General features: G+C 42.5%; 1 protein-coding gene across 2 annotated transcripts; it reads left to right on the plus strand.

Moving 5' to 3' along the window:
• Positions 1 to 5,255: 5,255 nt before the first annotated feature.
• Positions 5,256 to 19,956, plus strand: card19 (caspase recruitment domain family, member 19). 2 transcript variants are annotated; one of them, XM_069939751.1, is made up of 5 exons: positions 5,256 to 5,450; positions 7,530 to 7,683; positions 9,159 to 9,227; positions 14,639 to 14,710; positions 18,525 to 19,956. In XM_069939751.1, exons 1-5 carry the CDS (start codon positions 5,262 to 5,264, stop codon positions 18,638 to 18,640), a joined length of 600 nt encoding a protein of 199 aa, XP_069795852.1. In that variant the 5' UTR covers positions 5,256 to 5,261; the 3' UTR covers positions 18,641 to 19,956. The 2 variants fall into 2 exon arrangements, with proteins under 2 accessions (XP_069795852.1, XP_069795853.1); XM_069939752.1 differs by having other exon boundaries at positions 5,256 to 5,438.
• The last annotated feature ends 1,203 nt before the right edge of the window (positions 19,957 to 21,159 follow it).

The following is a 21,159-nucleotide window of genomic DNA, read 5'->3' on the forward strand; positions in this document are numbered from 1 at the left end:
TACGTTAACCCCCCAGCAGCCGCTACGTTAACCCACCCCAGCAGCCGCTACGTTAACCCACCCCAGCAGCCGCTACGTTAACCCACCCCAGCAGCCGCTACGTTAACCCACCCCAGCAGCCGCTACGTTAACCCCCCCAGCAGCCGCGACGTTAACCCCTCCCAGCAGCCGCGACGTTAAGCCCCCCAGCAGCCGCGACTTTAACCCCCCCCAGCAGCCGCGACGTTAACCCCCCCCAGCAGCCGCGACGTTAACCCCCCCCAGCAGCCGCGACGTTAACCCCCCCAGCAGCCGCGACGTTAACCCCCCCAGCAGCCGCGACGTTAACCCCCCCCAGCAGCCGCGACGTTAACCCCCCCAGCAGCCGCGACGTTAACCCCCCCCAGCAGCCGCGACGTTAACCCCCCCCAGCAGCCGCGACGTTAACCCCCCCCAGCAGCCGCGACGTTAACCCCCCAGCAGCCGCGACGTTAACCCCCCAGCAGCCGCGACGTTAACCCCCCCCAGCAGCCGCGACGTTAACCCCCCCAGCAGCCGCGACGTTAACCCCCCCAGCAGCCGCGACGTTAACCCCCCCCAGCAGCCGCGACGTTAACCCCCCCCCAGCAGCCGCGACGTTAACCCCCCCCAGCAGCCGCGACGTTAACCCCCCCCCCCAGGCAGCCGCGACGTTAACCCCCCCCCAGCAGCCGCGTCGTTAACCCCGCCCCGCCCCAGCAGCCGCGCTCCGAACTTCTGGCATCGCCGCGCCCAGTCCCGCACCCCGGCCAACACATGACAAGTCCCGTTTGCACATCCAATGAATGACGCGGCGTCAGACTCTGAAACCAAATGAAAATGCTCCGTCTCCTGTCTCCTTTTGTTCTGATCTAACACAACACACACAAACCCCTTCCCTGACCCACACAGTGATGCTCAGTAAAGTCATCTGGAAAGTGGCGGAAAGTTTTGTAATTATGTTGTTGCAGCCGTTACCATTTCTGTCTATTCGGATCAACACAGTAAATGTGTTCAGGCAGCATCTCTGGTCAAAAGAAGCAGAGGTAATCGGAAATGGATTCAGCATGAAGAAAGGTTGAATTCAGATAGATTAAAAACTGGGGAGAATCCGTCTCAGAATTCGCTGGAGTGAACATAGAATGTTACAGCGCAGAAATGGGTCGTTCGGCCCTTCCAGTCTGGGCCGAACCATTTTTCTGCCTAATCCCTCTGACCTGCACCCGGTCCATCCCTCTCCCATCTATGTACCTGTTCAAATTCTTCTTAAATGTTTAAAAAAAAACTCAGCCCACTTCAGCTGGCAGCTCATTTCACACTCCCACCACTCTCTCTGTGAAGAAGTTTCCCCTCATGTTCCCCATCACTTTTCCCCTTAACCCATGTCCTCTGGTTTGTGCTAACCCTTGTAATTTTGTATACCTCTATCAAATCTCCCCTCATTCTTCTATGCTTCAGGGAATAAGGTCCTAATCTGTTTAATTGTTCCCTGCAACTCCGTTCCTGTGTCCGGGCAACATCTCAGTAAATCTCTTCACTCTTTCTATCTTATTGATATCTTTCCTGTCGTTTGATGACCAAAACTACATGCAAACTCCAAATTTGGTCTCACTTCCCCATAACATCTCAACTCCAGTAGAATACTTTGATTTATGAAGGCCAATATGCCAAAAGCTCTATTTACAACCCTATCCACCTGCGATGCCATTTTCAGGGAATTATGCATCTGTATTTCCATATCCCTCTGTTCTGCCACGTTCCTCAGTGCTCTACCATTCACTGTGCATATTCTTTCTTGGTTTGCCCTTCCAAAATGCAGTACCTCACACTTGTCTGCATTAAGTTCCATCTGGCACTTTTCAGTCCATTTTTCCAGCTGGTCCAGATCCTTCGGGAAGCTTTGAAGGCCTTCCTCACTGTCCACAACAGCCCCAATCTTAGCATCATTCGCAAACTTCCTGATGCAATTTACCAGATAATCATGTAAATAATTGGTATAGATGACAAACAATCATGGTGAATCTCCTTTCCCCCATCTCCTCCCCCACCCCCCCAATTCCTGGGCTCAGTGCTGAGGACCAGTTCATCCAGTTCATGCTCAGTTCATTCAGATCTCAGTGCTGAGGGCCCATACACTCAGACCTCAGTGCCTTGTGGTATTCCTTATGACTTGTTTTTTTCAAGTGATCAGTTAAAATGTGAGGTTAATCGTTGAGATTATGATCAGATGACAGGAGATGTCATGGCCAAGACCTACTGCAAATGCTTAATTGGACAGGGTGCAGGGAGCTGGTGGAGTGCCTGTTGCCTGCCTTCAGCTGAAAGACCATCTTGCCACAAGGCTTTTAAACACAGCTCCATCCACCTTTCCTGCATGGTAAAATTTGCTTCTAGACATGAATGCAACAGTACAGGAATGCTGTGGGAAGATGGTAGGGCCAAGTAGGACTCTCACTCCCAATAATCTGGTGAGGTTATTGATGCTTGTGCACAGATTGCTTCCATGCCGCACCAAAATCTGGCAAAGTCCTGATCACGCCCTTGAGAACAAGGGACAACTCGCTGAACTGAATGTCCTGGACATCTTATATCATGGTTGAGGATTACTATGTGCACAGGAATGTCATAATATATTATGAATGGGATTTGAAGGAGTTAAATCGAGAGTTTTATTCTGTCATATCTAGTTTAATTGGAAATGATTGTGTATTGCAATTGAACGTATTTTGGAATACTTTTTATCTTGAATGTTTGATCTGAAGAACAAGATTGGGAAATTGGCTTAAAATATTCCATTAAACCCAGCAACAATATCAGTAAGTGTGAAGCACATGATTCCAGGTTCTTTTATGAGTGCAGGTCATGGAGGCCAGTATTTGGAAGGAGAGTACATTAGCTGGAAGAGTAACTGCAGAACATTGTGTAGATGATACATAATGCATTTAGTGATGGAATGAATATCTAAAATTGTGTCACGTGTTGCACTGTTTTGTGGTGTTGGGTGGGGGGGGGGGGTGAATATCATTGCAGAGAACTCACCCTTTGTCCTTGTATCGACAATATTTATCTGGCAGATGCAGTTGAGTTTCTGTCAGTGATGATAAATGTGTTTAATGCTAGATATTTGGACCATCAGAGATTCTCAGCTGCCTGTGATATGTGTGACATGATGTACCAGCCCATGTCTGTATATTGCTACATGCAGGCATAGATGACTTTTTCAGAGGAGTTGTAAAGAGCGTTGATCATTATACAAACATCTCACTCAAAGATGCATTTATATATTCTTTTTACCTTCTTGGGCAATTTTATGGAAAATTGGCATTTGCAGAAATACTCTCTCTGCATTAGAAAGTTGTGGTTGTTGCCCTGGAAGCTGGATCATCAGGTACTATTTAGTTAACGGAGCAAAGTCAAATAGCAAATGCAATATTGGTGGCCAGGGAATTCCATTAGAGCATTTTTTTTTTGTGCTTTGAAGCATAGTCAGCCTTTGTTTTACTGTTTGCTGGAATTCTCATTGGCTCTTTTGGTTGGTGAACATTATTTTGTCTGTTTATGAAAGGTTACCTAGAATTACATTATCTATTGAAGATGGGCTCTCTGTGTCTCTGCATTATTTGTTCTTCCAATGAGTTCCGTATTCCTTGCTATGTCCTGTTTGCCTTTCTTCACTTTATTGAGACCTTTGTGGAGTTAGTTATTCCATTGCCTCTCTTCCCATTGTCCATATTGATGCTGAGAGTCCAAGGTTGTCTTTTACTGGATTAACCATATGGCACCTACCACCCGCTAGCCTGTGCTCTTTCCCCTTCCTCTCCTCACTCCTCCCTCATACCCCAGCCCCCCCCCCCACCCCCACACCTTCTTATTTGGGTGGAAACCTGATTTCCAGAACCCCTCAGGCCTTGATCATTGGCCACCCTTTGCTTTTCATGGATATTCAATGTCCTGCTGAGTTCCCTCCAGAACTTGTAATCTGTACTAGATCCTAGCATTTGCAGATTTCTCAATGACCTTGAGAGTCATACAATCTGGGTGGCTATGAGCAGTTCAGAGGCTGAGAATCTTTTAGTTAGTATCTAGCCTCCTAAACCCCAACCCTGTCCATTATCTATATTGGCTCAAGTGTGATTGAATACTCTTGACCTGAAAGAATGGAGCTTCAACAACACTCAAGAACCTCAGCACCATACAGGACAAGCAGCCTACTGCTACGTCCGCCATGAGAGCATGTTTAATAGACCCACCACCCACAACCTTTTATTCACTCCCATCACCAATGCACAGCAGTTTGTACCATCTAACACAGGGGTGGCAAAACTTGCTTAACACAAGAGCCACAGACAATAAACTTCAGATGTTTGAGAGATGCGATCACAAGCCCCGCCCACTAACACCACCCTTGTGAGCACTGGCTTGTACGATTCCTGTCTCCTCCAACATATTTCTGCGAGCCGCACCTTTTTTTTTAAAAGGGCTGCATGTGGCTCGTGACCTGTATTTTGGCCGCCCTGATCTAAAGAATCATCTTAGACTCCTTATACAACATCTTTTAAACCAACAACCTCTGCCATGTTGAAGGACGAGAGCAGCAAATGGATGGGAAATGGCACCACCTGGAAAGTTGCCAGCCAAGCCATGCACCACCCTGAGTTTGAATGTCTCTCTGTTCCTCCAGTGATGCTGGGTCAAAACCCCATGCCTTATGGTGGCTATACCTACACTTTCAAGAAGGGAGCTTTCCACCACCATCTTAAGAGCAATTAAGGGTGGGCAATCAATTGCTGGATCAACCTGCAAAATCCACATTGCTTGAATGAATAAAAAGTACAGGGACTTGGGGAGTAAGAAAAACCAAGGAACAATTTCAAAATCATTCGAAGTAGTATTGCAAATTAATGTGGCCATGTGTCAAAATTGGTTAACCATGCTTTCAATTTTCTTCCATTTTTGTTTGACTTTGAATGGAATATATGGATGGTTTTTCCCTCTGTAGATATATTGTTGTAAGCAGGGTAATTACCCCCAAGTGTTTGGAATACAGTTGGTTTATTTGGACTAAAAGGTCAACAGTGAAAGATGTAAACTTTTTGACAGCTGTCCACCACCAGGCACACTGGCGCATAAAACACAGAAGATATGTCACAAGACACCAAACTCCCTCCACTTGCCATCTAACTGCTGATATCGAAACTCACCGGGAGAGCAAGTCTCCAAACCCACCGTCGACAAGATTTTAAATGTGACTTATTTGTTCGCCAATGCTGTACAGCTATAAGGTGATGTTCTGGTATTTTGCAGACTACTGTAAACGGCTGGACGATGATAAAGAGTTTCTATCAAGTGAAGGGACACTCAGTGAAAAGCTGGTGGACAGAATTGTTCTACACCTCTTCAGAATCTATCCCCAAGTCCTGAATAATACAGAAGCTGAAATGGTAGGAGAACAGGTGTGAGCAACTGGAAGAGGAGAACTGAAGGCTACATAAAATGTGGTATCTGTGCTGCCATTCACACTAACACCAGCTGCCAACAAGTAATCATCTCCATTAGCAGGCTAAGACTTCCTTGGGGAAGTCAGCATGTCAGGCAGCATCCATGGGTAGAAATGGGTGACGTTTTCTGTCTGGTGTCTTTATCAAGATGAGAGGGAAGGGGGTTATATTACATAAGCAAAGGGAGGAAAAACAACTGTCAGAGGGATCCAGAGGTGATAGGACAGAAGACGTGAGAGATGGAGAATTAGGTAGAGGGAGGAACCTTCAGGAAGGGAAAGGAAAAGATAGAGAGAGAGGAATTTTTTTATTAATTTGTCTGTTTATCAGTCAAATTCTTCAGATCTATACCAGATTCTCTTTCTGTCTGTGCTGGTTAACATATCATTTGAATTTAAAATGTAGAAATGCAGCACCGTAACAGGCCCTCCCAGCCGACGAGCCCATACCCCCCCCCCCCCCCAATACATGAATTGACCTATCATCCCTGTATGATTTTTTGAAGGGTACTGGGAGGAAATCAGAGCAAGCCCGTGGAGATACGGGAAGAACGTACAAACTCCTTACGGACAGCGCTGGGTTCTAACTGCTATAATGACATGCAGTGAAATTTTGCTTATTCTATAATGCTTGAATGGAGGAAGAAAGATTTTTTCCTTTTATTCTTCAAGGGACACAATTGAGAAGAGACTCCTTCACTGCCATTGAAAGCATTCTTCACGATTTATAGTAAATGTTGCAATCACTTATAACCAAAGAATCACCTGACATGATCACCTTTCCCTGTTGGCTCTGGTGCTCCTGTTCGCTTCCCCTCCACAGGATTTGTTCTTAAATTCCTCCTGGGTTTTATCTACAAAATTGCCCAATAATATATCACCAGTTTCTTCAGGTGCCCAACAGATGCACCACTGTATGTCTACGCTGGCTGCTTTCCTCTTTCTGATAGCTGCTTAAGGCCATACCAAGCCTTACAGAATAATCTTTGACATTGTTGCTTAAACTGGCCTGTGGAGTTGCTGTTAAAGCCCTCATGGCTGTTCCAATACTTTTAGCCTGATCTTTTATCTTCTGTAAACAATGCCATTGTAAATCCTTCTTTTGGAGTTTTAACGTGCATCATTTCAGCCATTACTCTCTACTTGCTGATCTGATTCAATTAAGCAAAGTCTTGCAATGCAGTCTGTCCACACCTTCCCCTACTTTATTTCTCCAGATTGCAGATCTTGGTATTTCACAAACTCTGGGTTTTTTTCTTGAATTTCTCCAATTCTTCAGCTGTTCCACTGTCTTCTCGACCACAAACTAAGGAATTTCCTCCCTGGACTACCACACTGTCCTCATTTGAAGTGTTCCTTAAAACCTATCCATTTTCTGCCATTATCGTTTAAGGTCAGATTTTGTTTTATACTTTTGTATAGTATAACTTTTGTAAAGTATAACTTTTTGATTTAATACCCTTTTGTCTTCATTGATTTATTTGGATGTTATTGTGGCAGGCGATCAGGTATCTGTTTTTTTTTCCAATGACTTTGTCCCTTAATAACAGTCACAAGAATGTGAACAATGCTTCATTTTAATGTAACCAACTGAAATAACAGAACAGCACTAGACCCTTGAAAAGAAAGACTTGCCTTTTATACAAGGATTTTCATGAGCAGAATTAAGTTTCACTTTTGAAGTGGAGCTACTCTTGCCACCGATGATATCTCAGGCTGATTCCACTAGTATGTCTGTTATTTAGGAGTTGGTTCAGGACTAAATGGGGGGAAGAAACACAATTCAAAGAAAAGGAATTATGAACAGTGTTCAAATCAGAGGGAAAAATGTTTTTTGGCACATGATGAAGGCAATACTTTAGACAGCACAGGACTGACTTGTGACCGCACTGAGCTCAATCCCGGATATTGGGCTGAAACATTTGGAGCTGGTTTTCAGACAACAATATTTTACTTTAATGTGAAAGTTTTTGGTGAACCAGAACTTTTCTCCTCTGTTGATCTTCACACTGAACCTTGCATTTTGTTCCAAAAGTTTAGGAGTTTAAATACTCCAGTGTGCATTAGGATATCCAAGCTCCTCATTAACCTGCAGAACAAGAATAATAAAGCCTGTAAGGAATTTTACAACGCATTGGAGATAAACAGTCCTCAAATATACAAAATGCTTCCAAGCAAACATCTCAGCAGTAAGTTTCAATTTCTTGAAATATTGAGTAAACTGTTCTTTTTAATTATAGCTTTTAAGCAAATTCTACCAGATAGCATGAATTAATTGTATCAGCCAATATCTGTGCAATTCAGAAACAATGGACCACACCAAGGTGGATCTGCTTTAAACACTAACTACAGTGATTTTCCAGCAACTTAACATGTTATTCTCCAGTAATAACTTTAACTTGGATAATATTAAAGTTTTCAGTTTGACTCAATCTCCAATGCCCTCTGAGTAGTTTCTCTCGACATTGGGCAAGGTAATGGGTTTGGTTGAATGCAAGGGGATTAAAATTGGACCGACAGATGGAATTTAACTTGGATGAGGTGTGATCGTTTGGTCATTAAGCCAGGGTAGGACAGTGAATGGTAAAGTGCTGGAGAGTATTGTAGAACAAAGAGACTTGGATGTGGTGGTTTCATGAAAATGGCAACACAGGCAGACAGTGTGGTGTGGAGTGCTTATGGCACACTTGCCTTCATTGGCAAAGAGTCCAAGAGCAACGTCATGTTATAACAGACATTGGTGAGACCACACTTTGCATATTGTGCACAGTTCCTCTCCAGCTCCGGTGTCCTGTGCTGTGCCATTGTTTTCCCAGAGTCTACAATCCTCGAGGTCAGGGCTCCTGAAAGTGGAAGCTACCACCTTGAGCTTTATGGATCACATGCAGCCAGTCTTTTCTACAGACAATTGGAACGGTTGGGCAGGATTGCCAGGTGGTAGGACCCTGCTGTTCCTGGGTCTACACCTAGTAGCGATGCCATTACAGCCAATCTACCCTATGCTGGATGGGTACGTAGATAGGAACGTAGTCTGAATATAGGCAAATGGGACCAGCTTGGGGAAATGACTGAGTCAGTATGGACCAGTAAGGCCAAGGCCTGTTTCCGTGTTGTAAGACTTTAATAGCGCTCAGCTCCATAAATGAGAACATGGTTTCTTGGACAGATGACAATCCCAGTGATTAAGTGGAAGTTAAGTAGCTCATTCTCATTTCACAAACTTAGCTTTATCATTCTAGACATTATCCATATCCAGATTCTTCCTCCCCAACATAAGGATACATTTGACAAATAATTTCATGGAGATTATTATCTTCCTGAATGCCTTGCATGTTATGATTCTTATTGGTTTTGGAACAATAGTCTGAGAGACATAATACCTTAACCCAGGGAAGGCCAAACTGCGGCTCGTGAGTCACGTGCGGCCCTTTGACATATAATGTGCGGCTCGTGGAAATATGCTTGGCTGAGACAGGAATCTCACAGTGGTGGTTTTAGTGGGCATGGCTTACGGTAAGCTCTCAAACATCTGAGGTTTGTCGTACATGGCTCTTACATTAAGTGAGTTTGCTGACCCTTGCCTTATCTTGTTCTGACACTGTGGTTGTGCAAGTTTACACATGCAAAATAATGAAACTAACAACTAACTGCATTACTTTCACAGAAATGCAAGATTCAATAGAGGGTAACATGGATATCTTTCCCAGGGAGAAATACATACTCAATAACAGGGGTGAGTTATTTTAAAAAAACACATTTTACACAAATTGGATAGTTGATATTTGTGAAAGAATATGTTGACTGACTTGTTCATTGTATTTGCCCTTTATATTTTGTCAATGAATACAGGTAGAAAAACTGCAGGGAAAGTTCAGAACCATCATTTTGGAATTATCAAATGTAATAATTATAGTACGGCACAGAAGCAATTGATTCATGCTGACGATGGTTCCAACCTTACCTCGTCCCATTTACCTGCGTTTAACTTCTATCTCCCGAAACCTTTCCCATCTACAATCTGTCCCAATGTGTTCTAAATACTGTAATTCTACTCTGCTCTACACACTTAGCTAAGTGGTGCAATTAGTAGAACTCTGACCTCAAAGTTCCAGCCATCCCAAGTGCAAGTTTATTATTGTTTGACAGTACATGTACAAGCAGATGATGTTTCTCCAGACCACGGTGCACACATATAGTACGTGGCCATATAATAACCACATGTATGTAAAGACATCATTTAAAAATAAATAGATGGATGGGCAATCAAATAAATAAACAATTAGATAAACAGATGAATAAATGCATAGATAGATAAATAAATAAATAGATGATTGAATGAATTGCTGTAATGCAAAAATAAATGGACAAATAAATAAATAGATTGATAGGAGGATAGATAGATAAATAAATAGACAGACAGACAATTAATTAGTGAATTAATTTATTTATGATTTTAAGCCTAACCTCCAGAGCTGTCTGCCTGGAGTTTGCATGTCCTGCCTGTGACCATGGTTTACCCTGGGTTGGAAGGTTACCTGGCCACAGTAAATGGACCCAGTGTTAGTGAGTAGTAGAATCTGGAGGGAATCAAAATGGTGTAGAGCAGGCTCACCAGGATGTTGCTGACATTGGAGGGCTGAATTATAGGGAAAGGCTGGGGCTTTGCTCCCTCAGAGTAGGAGGCTGAGGGTAACCTTCATTGAGGTCTATAAAATTGTGAAGGACATGGAGAAAGTGAATCCTCACTGTCTTTTCCCTCGGGTAGATTTTAGAATGAGAAGGCATAGGTTTAAGGTGAATGGGGAGAGATTTAAGAGGGAGCTGATGGGCAACTTTTTCACTCCGAGAGTAGTCTGTATCTGAAATGAACTGCCAGAGGAAGCTTAAGAAGTAGTGGCAATTATGATGTTCAAAAGGCATTTGGACAGCTCCATGGATCAGAAAGGGTTGAAGAATAAGGACCAATTGCAAGTGAATGGGACTAGCTCAGAATGCCAACTTGGTTCGACTGAAGGGCCTGTTCCGCCCTCTTTGACTCTACCACTTCTCCTGCAGCTTGTTCCAGATGCCCACGAGCTTCGGTGTGGTGAAATCAGCCCTTCAGCTCCCCTTTAAACTTTAACCAGATTTAGACTCCCCAACTCTTGGGGAAAAAGACCACAGCCCTACGCCTCTCAGTGATTTTATAAAACTCTATAAGGTCCCCCTCCCCGCCTCCCTCAGGCTCTGTTACATTAGGGACCACTGTCTCTGCCTACCTAGTCTCTGTTTATAATTCAAGCCCTCCAGTCCCACCAACATCCTCCTCTATCTTTTAGACCAGTGGTTCTCAACCTTTTTTCCCACTCACGTACCACCTTAAGTCGTCCCTTACTAACCACAGAGCGCCAATGGAATAGGAAGCCATAGTTGCTTTGTGGTTAGAGAAGGATTACTTTACTAGGAGCAGAAATAAGCTATTGAGCCCATTGAATCTGCCCTGACATTTAATCATGAGCTGATCCATTTTTCCCATTCAACCCCACTGCCCTGCCATCTCCCTGTAAACTATGGTGCCCTACCTAGTCAAGAATCTATCGATCTCTGACTTGAATAAACCCAATGACCTGGTCTCCACAACTGCCTGTGGCAACAAATTCCACCTCTGGCTCCACACCCACTCCAGTTTAATCATACCCTGCCTCTTTTGTGGCGACTAGAACTGCACACAATACTTCAGTGCAATCTCATCCACATCTTGTACAGCTGTAACATGCTTTCCCAACTCCTGTACACAGAGCATTGACTGGTGAAGGCATGCATGCATGCCATATGTGGTCTTCACACCCTATCTACCTCTGCTGCCATTAATTTATTAAATAAAATAACTAAAGTTCACACTTTTTTCCCTTCTTGAGATTGTATTTTCCCTGACAACTAGGATAGTATTAACATCTATGCAGCAATGGAAGTATTTTTCCTTTTTGAGCTGGAAGTCGATGAGATGTCGAGTGTCACCTTGTCCTGTTTCAAACATGACCTATTTAACAAATAGACAAATCTCAGTTGTTTGCTGCACTGTACCAAGACCTGGCAAACAGAGAACATACCAGACACTGCCATCCAACCAGAGGGTTTCGTCGTACACAGATGGGATTGGAACTTGTGCAAAGAGAAAGGGAGCGGTGTGTTCTTTTTCATTAATACCAGCTGGTGCACAGACGTGAGGGTTATGTCGACAACCTCCTCTACTGCCTTAGAGCAAATCTTGATTAAATGCAGTCCCTTCTATATTCCCTGAAGTTCTCATCAGTAATTCTCACCGGAGTTTATATCCCTCCTGATACCGATTATGAACAGGCACTTGCGGAGCTGCATGATGTGGTCAGTAAGCAAGAGACGGCCTAGTCCAACACACTACACATCTTAGTCAGTGACTTTAACAAGGCCTGTCTCGAGAAAACTCTGCCCAACTACCACCAACATGAAACCTGCTGCACCAGAGGTCCCAGAACACTTGATCACTGCTTTTTCAGACAAAAGTGGAAACAACGGAGGATACTCAACAGCTGTGGCAGGGGCTAAACGACATAACGTGCTACAAAACTAAATCAGGTGCTGTAGGAGACAGCAAAGCCTCGCTTCCAGATGAAGTCAATGCCTTTCACATTTGATCTGACCAGAAGAACAAGGATGAACCATCACTGTGCATCCCCATGTCCCCTGATGATCTTCTGCTGACTGTATCCGAGGATGGCATGTGGGCAGCCTTCAGAAGAGTGAATCTGAGGAAAGCATCTGGTCCGGACAGTCTACCCAACTGAGTATTAAAAATCTCGGCCAATGCCTTCACGGATATTTTCAACATCTCACTCTGGCAGAATGTGTACCCACCTGTTTCAAACAAGCATCAATTATGCCAGTGCCCAAAAAGAATGTAGTAACCTGCCTTGATCAGTAGACTATTGACCAGTAGCACTTACATCAATAGTGATGAAGTATTTTGAAAGGCTGGTGATGAAGCAGATCAGCTCCTGTCTGAGGAGCGACGTGGATCCATTCCAATTCGCCTATTGTAGTGACAGGCGGATGCCATCTCACTGGCTCTACACAAAGCCCTGAAACACATGGATAGCAAAGATCAGGATGCTATTTATCAACCACATTTCAGCATTTAACACCATCATCCCCTCAAAATTAATCAGCAAATTCCAAGACCTGGGACTCCACACCCCACTGTGTAGTTGGATTCTGTATTTCCTCACCTCCAGACCGCAATGAAGATTTGTAAGAACATCTCCTCTGGTCTACTCACTTTACACCTATGACTGTGTGGTTCGGAATGACAACAAAACCATTTACAAATCTGCTGATGATACCATGGTAAAAAGAGACACAGGAGGGAGATTCAAAATGTGGCTGAATGGCGCACCAACCACAACCTTATACTCAATGTTACCAAAACCAAGGAGCTGATGGTTGACTTCAGGAAGGGAAAACCAGAGGTATGTGATCATTGGAAAGTGTGTTGATGGCCTGTCTCACTGTCTGATATGGAGACACCAGTACCCCTGAGTGGAAATCCCTGAAAAAGGTACTGGACACAGCCCAGTATATCACATGCAAAACCTTCCCCACCATCGAGAACATCTACAGGGAACACTGCCATCTGAGAGTAGCAGCAATCATCAAGGACCCATACCACCCAGCACATGCTCTGCTACCACTGCTACCATCAGGAAAGAGGTATCGATGCCACAGACTCACACCACCAGGTTCAGGAACAGCTGTTACCCCTCCACCATCAGTCTCCTCAACAACAAACTCAATCAGGGACTCATTTAAGAACACTTTCTTTTGCACTTTATTGATTTTTTTCTCTCTCTTTATTGCCGTTAGTTTGTTTACGTTTCTTTATTTCTTTACGTGGATATGTTGTGTACAATCTTTTTTGCACGACCAATAAGTGGTAATTCTGCTTCACCCATAGGAAAAAGAATCTCATGGTTGTATGTGAAGTCGTGTATGTACTCTGACAATAGAAATTTAATACACTGCAGTACAACTCAGATTTATGAAAGCTTTGGTGAAAGAATAGGTGGAACATATCAATAAAGCATCAGAATTTTGTCATTTTTTTCTGTTTTTCTCTTGACATAGGGTTAAGTTACTGGACTATTAACCTGGGGCCACTGCTATCAATCTGGAGGCAAGCTTTTTGCTTCCACTCTGGCAACTGGGGAGTTTATATTCATGTACACATTCAATCTAGAAATAAAACATTCTGATAATGGTTATTACAATGTGTTTTTAAAAAAATCCTCCTATTTTGCAAAGTCCATCAAGAAAGGACATCCTTACCCAATCTGACCTGTAAGTGTCTCCGAACATATTAAAACAGCCAACTCTTCTCTGTAAGAATATGGGAGATGGTTAGGAACTGGCAATAAGTGCTGACCTTGTTATCCTGCACACAGAGAAGAAAAAATCTCAATCATTTCAACGCACTTTCATCAAACCTTTTGACAACTACGTGAAATTGTATTCAGTGAAGGGGTTTGTGTTACAGAGGTTGCAGGCAAAGTGAAACCTCAGTATTACGTGCCTTGTTAAATCACAGTTCAGTTATATTACAGGTTCCCTGACGCTGTTCCTTGTTTGCTAATTTTCTGGAATCCAGGTAGGCACCAACACTGATCCAGCATTCACATTGATGAATGTGCCACAGTCCAGTTTTCTTTCAAAATGTTAAACCCCTTTTCCATTGAAGTAAAGCCATAAATGTAACCATTGAAAGAGTCCGGCAACAAAAAAAATGGTGAATCTCACCTGTCATGTATGTGGTTTTGTTCTGGAGAGAAAAATGAAAAGAATTGTATTCCTTCCGTAGTTGAAAAATGTAATCTAGTTCTGCAAAGTGCAAATTTTAACAAATTTAAGGTGTTGCTTTTTTTTCCCTTCTGCCACAAGATGCAGGAGTCACTGGCAAGCAAGCATTTTATTGTTTATCCCGTAATCAGAGCTTTGGTCTTAGCTGCTGTCTCGAGCCTAATTTATTATGAGGTTTTGGAGTGAACTAGCGTTGGCTTTGCATTGTGAATTAAACCTTTAATTTAAAATCCAGTATAAATTGTATTCTACTGAGTGTTGCATTTTTTTTTTCAGGTCCTGCATTTTTTCTGTCTTGCTTTAGCATTGCTGCTGGATTTGCATTCCTACTGCATTACTGTAAGGAAGGTAAGAGTTCCCAAATAAGGAAAATGATGGTTTAAACTAATCTTGGAATGTTAACTGCTCCAAAGTCTTCAGGTAGATAAAGTTTTTATTTTTGTCTGTTTAATTTATGCTGCAAAAAAAAAAATACCTGAAGGTTGCATAGTTTTAGGGCAACTGTAGTGTTTGATGTGGAAGCAACTCCACCGATATGAGTGCAGTATTTATTATACTGAGTCGGGTGCTCATATTTATTCAGTCAGAGGTGTGGTAGGTCAGGGCAGATCTTGGGCATTGGAAGAAATTGGATTTTAGCAGACAATTAGACTGAGCATGAGTTAATTTAGGGTACCAAGTAACATGGCAGACCTGAACAGTGATGTCCTGTACCTGACAAAATCTTAGTTTTAGGGAGTTTCACAGCATTTTCTGTAGAGCAGGGTCCTGGAAAGAAAGTAGAAAAAGAAATAGTGAAGAGTGAGATAAATTTAATCAGCAAAAAGAGGCGATTGAGGGCTTTTTAGAAAGATAGTTGCTGTAAGTAGTTTGGAAGTCATTTATGTTTTTTAAAAAAAAAACCACAGTGGAATAATATTTGAATAATTAAACACCAGTGGTGGAATAGAGAAACCGGATTTCAAATGTAGGCCACTGTTTGAGGATGCCATGCAGAGTTCTTTGGTTTGAGCACGTTGCCAGGGAGGTCAATGAAAAAGAAGCTAAGGCTTTGGGGGCTCTTGGGGAGCCTGTTCTGGCGAGGTGATGATAAGTGGTTGTGATTTTTTTTTTCCAACTAGCACTTCCTCACTGCAAGAGGGATAGATGAGACTGAATTTGTCAGGTGTGTTCAAGAAGGATTCCTGATACTGTATATGGACCAGCCAACAAGAGGAGAGGCCATTACCAATTCTGGGTAGAGAACCTGGTCAGGTGGTGGACCTCTCAGTGGGGACCACTATGGTGAGAGTGACCGCAACTCTTTGAGCTTTAGCATAGTTATGCATAAGGATAAAAGCAGAAAAAATGGGAAAGTGTTTAAATGGAGGTAGGAACTAGTGAGAGTAAATTGGAAACAGATGTTCAAGGGTGAAAGTATATAGCTACTGTGGAAGAGGTTTAGGGACCACTTGTGCTGGGTTCAGGATAGGTTTGCCCCAAATAAAAAAGGAACCGTGGCTGACGAAACAGGCAGCCAGTCGAGAGGAAGAAGGAAGCAGACATTAGCTGTAGGAAGCAGGAAACAGGAAGGGCTCATATGTTAGCCAGAAAGGACTTAGGAGAGCATGAAGGAGGCATGAAAAGGCCTTGGCATGTAGAATTAAAGAGAATCCTAAGGTGTTCTATGTGGATGTGAGGATCAGAAGGATGAGGAGGTGGGGCCGCTAGAGGATAAAGAAGGCAATGTGGCTGGAGGCAGAGGAGGTCCTAAATGAATACTTTGCTTTAACGATCATAAGAGCAAAGGACCTGGATCAGGGTAAGGTCAGAATAGAACAGACTTGTGTGCTGGACATTGTGGAGATTAAGGAAGAGGAAGTGTTGGATCTTCGATATACCCCAAGTTACTGTGGGAAATGAGGTAAAAGTTAGCTGGGGCAGCGGCTATGATCTTTGAGTCCTCTTTGGCCACAGGAGAGGTGCTGGAAAATGGGAGAATGGCAAACAGGTCCCCTTGTTTAAAAAAGGTAATAGGGAGTATCCTGGGAATTATAGACCAGTGAGTCTTGTGTCAGTGGTGTGTAAACTATTGGAGAGGATTCTTAAGTTTAGGATCTATGAGCATTTGGAGAAGTACAGTCTACTCAAGAATAGTCAGCATGGCTTTGTGAAGGGAAGGTCATGCCTCACGAGCCTTAGTGAATTTTTTTGAGGAGATAACAAAGGAAATTGTTGAGGGTAGGGCAGTAAATGTGGTCTATATGGATTTTAGAAAGGCATTTGATAAAGTTCCCCATGAGAAACTTGTCCAGAAAGTCATGAGGCATGGGATCCATGGAAACTTGGCTGTGTGGATAAAAAATTGGCTTGTATGAAGAAAGCAGAGTGTAGTAGTGGAAGGAAAGTATTCTGCCTGGAGGTCAGTGACTAGTGGAGGGGCTGCAGCGATCTGTTCTGGGACCCCTGCTCTTTGTGATTTTTATAAATGACCTGGATGGGTCAGTAAGTTTGTGGATGATATGAAAGTTGGAGAAGTTGTGGATGGAGCTGAAGGTTGTTGAAGGTTACAAGAGGATATAGACAGGAAGCAAAGTTGGGTGGAAAAGTGGCCGATGGAGTTCAATCCGGATAGGTATGAGGTGATGTATTTTAGAAAGAAAATCCTGAAGGTTAATAGTCGGTTACTTAGGAGTGTGGATGAACAGGGGTACCTTGGGGTCCAAATCCATACATCCCTCCAAGGTCACCATGCAAGTTGATAGGAGAGTTAAGAATGTCTGTGGGTGTTAGGCTTCATTAATAGGGAGACTAAGTTCCAGAGTTTAGATGTCATGTTGCAACTGTACAAATATCTTGTGAGACCACATTTGAGAAGCTATGGGAGAGGGTGCAGAGGAGATTTACCAGGATGTTGCCTGGATTGGAAAATGCTTTATGAGGCAAGGTTAGCAGAGCTGGGACTTTCCTCTTTGGAGCGAAGAAGGATGAGAGGGTATAAATAGAGGTCTACAAGGTTATGAGAGGCATAGACAGGGTGGTCAGCCAGTGCCTTTTTCCCAGGGCAGCAATGGCAAACACCAGGGGACCTCTCTACAAAGTGAAGGGAGGGCAGTTTAGGGGAAACATCAGGGTAAGTTTTCTTTCATGGAGAGTTGTGGGTGCCTGGAATGCCTTTCCAGGGATGGTGGTGGAGGCTGAAACATTAGGGATAGAGACCCTTGACAGGCTCATGGATGGAAGAAAAATATAGGGGTGACAGAGTAGGGAGATTTTAGTATTTTTTTTTGTCAAGGAATATATGGGTCTGCACCTCGTCGAGGGCCGCAGGGCCTGTACCATGATGTAGTGTTCTATATTCTATGTATTGATTTTTCAGGAAGTGACCATTATTGATAAGGTTGCAGAAGATGAGGTGAAGATGTTTTATCACTTGTGTTAAGTTGCATCAGGTGGGAAGGTGAGGCTAACTGAGAGAAAAAGTGAGAAAAGAAATTGAAGTGATAATTAGAATTTGGATTTAAATCTGTGGCAAGAGAAATCACAAACGTCGAAGATTGCCTTGGTAATGAAGAGGGAAACTGAGCAGTGTAAAGCTATGTCCGTGTCATGTGAATTGTGTTAGTAGCACACCAACCTTTTGACCACTTGTGGCTTCTTTTTCATTGTTTACCACAGAAGATGTTGCATGGACTCAAAAAGATTGGAACGTTCTTTAAACTCCCCCTTTACCACAATATCAGACACCACTTGATGAAAAGATCACTGGTTGCCAGTCATCTTTGCATTTTGTTTAATAATAGGAAGTAAAATAAAAATGAGCAAATGTATTTCATGGTCAAGTGGATAAAATTTATTTGATCATTGATACTGAAGATACAGTTCAACTGACATTTAAACCTATTTCAGTTACAGTTTTTTAACAAGATTGGCCCTTTGTTCACAATCATTTCCTGCCAATGCAACACTATAATGCTTGAGTAAAATTACCAAAAAAATTATTTATTTTAATACCTCTTATGAGTTGTAGGTCAATCTCTTCTGGTTTATTTGATTAATTTATGGAAAATATAAATGATTCAATCATTCAGAAAATTAATGCTCGAGAGTTTGGAAGCACATCAGCAATTTTCGCATGGAATATTGCAGCTGCATTGTGATGTATTTGTCCTTCTGCTTGCAGATACCAAATATGAAACTGCTGCAAAGCGAATTGTAGGATTCACTTCCCTCAACTTTGGAAGAAGAGCAAGAAGATATTTGTTAGCATACATTGAAGACCAATCGAAGAAGAACTAATGATTGTACCTCATTTAAGAGACTAGCATATTGAAGTCATCTTCAAATGTCTGGGAATACATATGCTAATATTTTCCAGGTCACCTCTTCTGCTGATACCAAAAAATATAAGAATTTCTATTTGTACGTCAAGGATATGCACTTGCCATATTAATGCTGCAGGCCAGCACTTGTGGGCCACAAACCTCAAATAAGGTAATGAAATGGTAAAACGATGTTGAGAAATGCTCGTGGCTTTCACCTCCTGTGCCCACACAGTGCTGGTTAATATTCACGAGAGGTATACAACTATCCATCCTTTTTTAATGAAATTAAATGTGCTGACAGCCATTGAACCAAATCCCTATATGTAAAATTCCAGGTGTTCGGGGATTTGCAATGAGTGTTACTTCTTTCTGAAATGTTTGATATTTCCCTCAATAAGTTTAAAAACTTCAGTGATATTGGTGCTGTCACTAGCTATGGGGATATTAAATAACCAGAAGTGTGTGCAGATATACTTTCTGCTTGCATAGCTGTAAATGAGGGGATGACGGGAGACATTAATTCAAATCTGCTCAAACATTGAGCTGAAGCCAGCTTCTATTACTGGCCTGCTTTGTGACAGAACCTTAAATTATATAATTGATTTGAAGAACGTTCACCATGAAACTCCACTGGAACTTTTTAAGCAGAAAAAGTAATTGAAAACACAAAAACTTCTGAATCACTGCCATCCATTTAAACCACAAACAAATAACACTGGACAACAAAGATTTTGCTTTTGTATTTTATGGATTTTGGGCTGCTGATCACATTTTCCTATCACATACTTTTTTTTTAAGATATAACCTATTTATGTGTTTTCCAGTCATATTTTAAGTCTACTTCAAGCAGACAAAACTGAAATGCAGCATGTCATTGAAACTTAATTTTCTGCATTCACATTTGGATGTCTTCCCCGCTGATCCTGGTGCAGTCAGTGGCGAACATGATAAAAGGTTTCACCAAGGGATTGCAACCATGGAAATGCAGCATCAGAATCCATCAATGCTGGCCGACTTTTGTTGGATACTGACACAAGAGGCGTCAGACGTTGAGTACAAATGAAAATAGGCAGCAAGACAAGTTTAGGTCCGTCGAACTAACACAATGTGTCAGCATGATTGAGATTAAACATGTTAAATTCAATAAAAGTTCATGTTTCCCCAGCTTCCCACATGGTACAAAAAATCTGAAATTTGAAGTTGTCCATTATAATCTCCATTTCAGGAAGCAAACCTTTTGGAGGAAAAAAAATTTGGTTGTCCAGTGTAATTAAAAACATTGTAACCTGGCTATTCTTGCCTTTTTTCCCTGAAACCCTGTGATTCTGATTGAAGTAAAAGAGCTGAGAAGAGAACAGATGTAGTTCAGGGAAATCTCAGCGGAAGCTCTCGCGTTATCAGCTGAAGTTACCCTGGAAGCTTGAGATCAGGTCTTCCAAGTTCATTTGTCAATCCTGACAATTCTTGAGTGGGATTACCCAGCAAAATTCAGGCAACTGTCCCTCCAGGTAGAAAGAGGATTGTGGATCCAATTGTGAGAATTGTTGAATTTTGGTGAGTGAGAAACCCTGATGTAATTTCTACAGTCCTGCAGGAACCTGCCTTTGAAGTACCGACTTGACTTTGTGCCCGGTGCTGCAACCTTCTTGATGGTCAACTTGAACATGGATTCAAATCAGTAGTTTAATACTTTCATATCGCTAATTTGTCAGTTCTCTCTTTAAATTCTGAGGCCCTTTGGTTGCAGATGTTCTGTAATAAGAGGTAACCTCACTGAATGCTTCTGAACAGAGGTTCTGACTGCAGGTGACTCTCTTCATTGCACCATCTCTCCTGCCATACATTTGGATTTATTATATTCCTCTGGAAAAAGTAAAGGTTCAATCACAGATTAGCTGGTATCTTCAATCAGGAGCTTGAACAGTGGCCAGTAATTGTCACTGGCTCAGGACTGAAGGCAACTCATGGAAAATAATCTGCAAATTATACTATGTTTTCTCATTGTATAACCCCAATCATTCTTTTGTCACTGAGCAACTATCTCCCTCCTGACGAGTCAAGCAGAATATCTTAGGAAGTGGAAAACTGTGCAGTTTCCTCATATACATTTTAACTTCAATTAATTTTCTACTTAAAATTGCATTTGACAATCTAGTTATTGCTACAACTAAAATGCAGCTCTTTTATTCAGTTACATCAGATGGAAACCTTTCTCAGATCAGAACCCTACCTTGTTATTAAATGATGCATTAAAAGCTCAAATATGCTGGGAGGTACTCAGCAGGTCTTGCTACGACCATTGGAGGTCCATTGATGTTTCGGGACTGACCTTCAAGGTATGAGCAGAGCAGGCTGGTGGCTGAATAAAAGACTGTGGGGGGGGGGGTGAGAGGAAGGGAACTAAGGATAGGGGCGGAGCACAGACCGATAGGTGATAACTGGACAGGGCTAGGAGGGCAGAGGGGGAAAGGTGAGAATAGATCAGGGGAGGGT

The sequence above is a fragment of the Narcine bancroftii genome, chromosome 5 (assembly GCF_036971445.1).
Source record: "Narcine bancroftii isolate sNarBan1 chromosome 5, sNarBan1.hap1, whole genome shotgun sequence".
Classification (NCBI taxonomy): Eukaryota; Metazoa; Chordata; class Chondrichthyes; order Torpediniformes; family Narcinidae; genus Narcine; species Narcine bancroftii.

Coding starts and splice junctions, on each gene's coding strand:
- card19 (XM_069939751.1), top strand. CDS start 5,262: ATGCTGTACAGCTATAAGGTGATGTTCTGGTATTTTGCAGACTACTGT. Junction 7,684..9,158: donor TCCAAGCAAACATCTCAGCA/GTAAGTTTCAAT, acceptor TTACTTTCACAG/AAATGCAAGATTCAATAGAG. Junction 9,228..14,638: donor ATACATACTCAATAACAGGG/GTGAGTTATTTT, acceptor TTTTTTTTTCAG/GTCCTGCATTTTTTCTGTCT.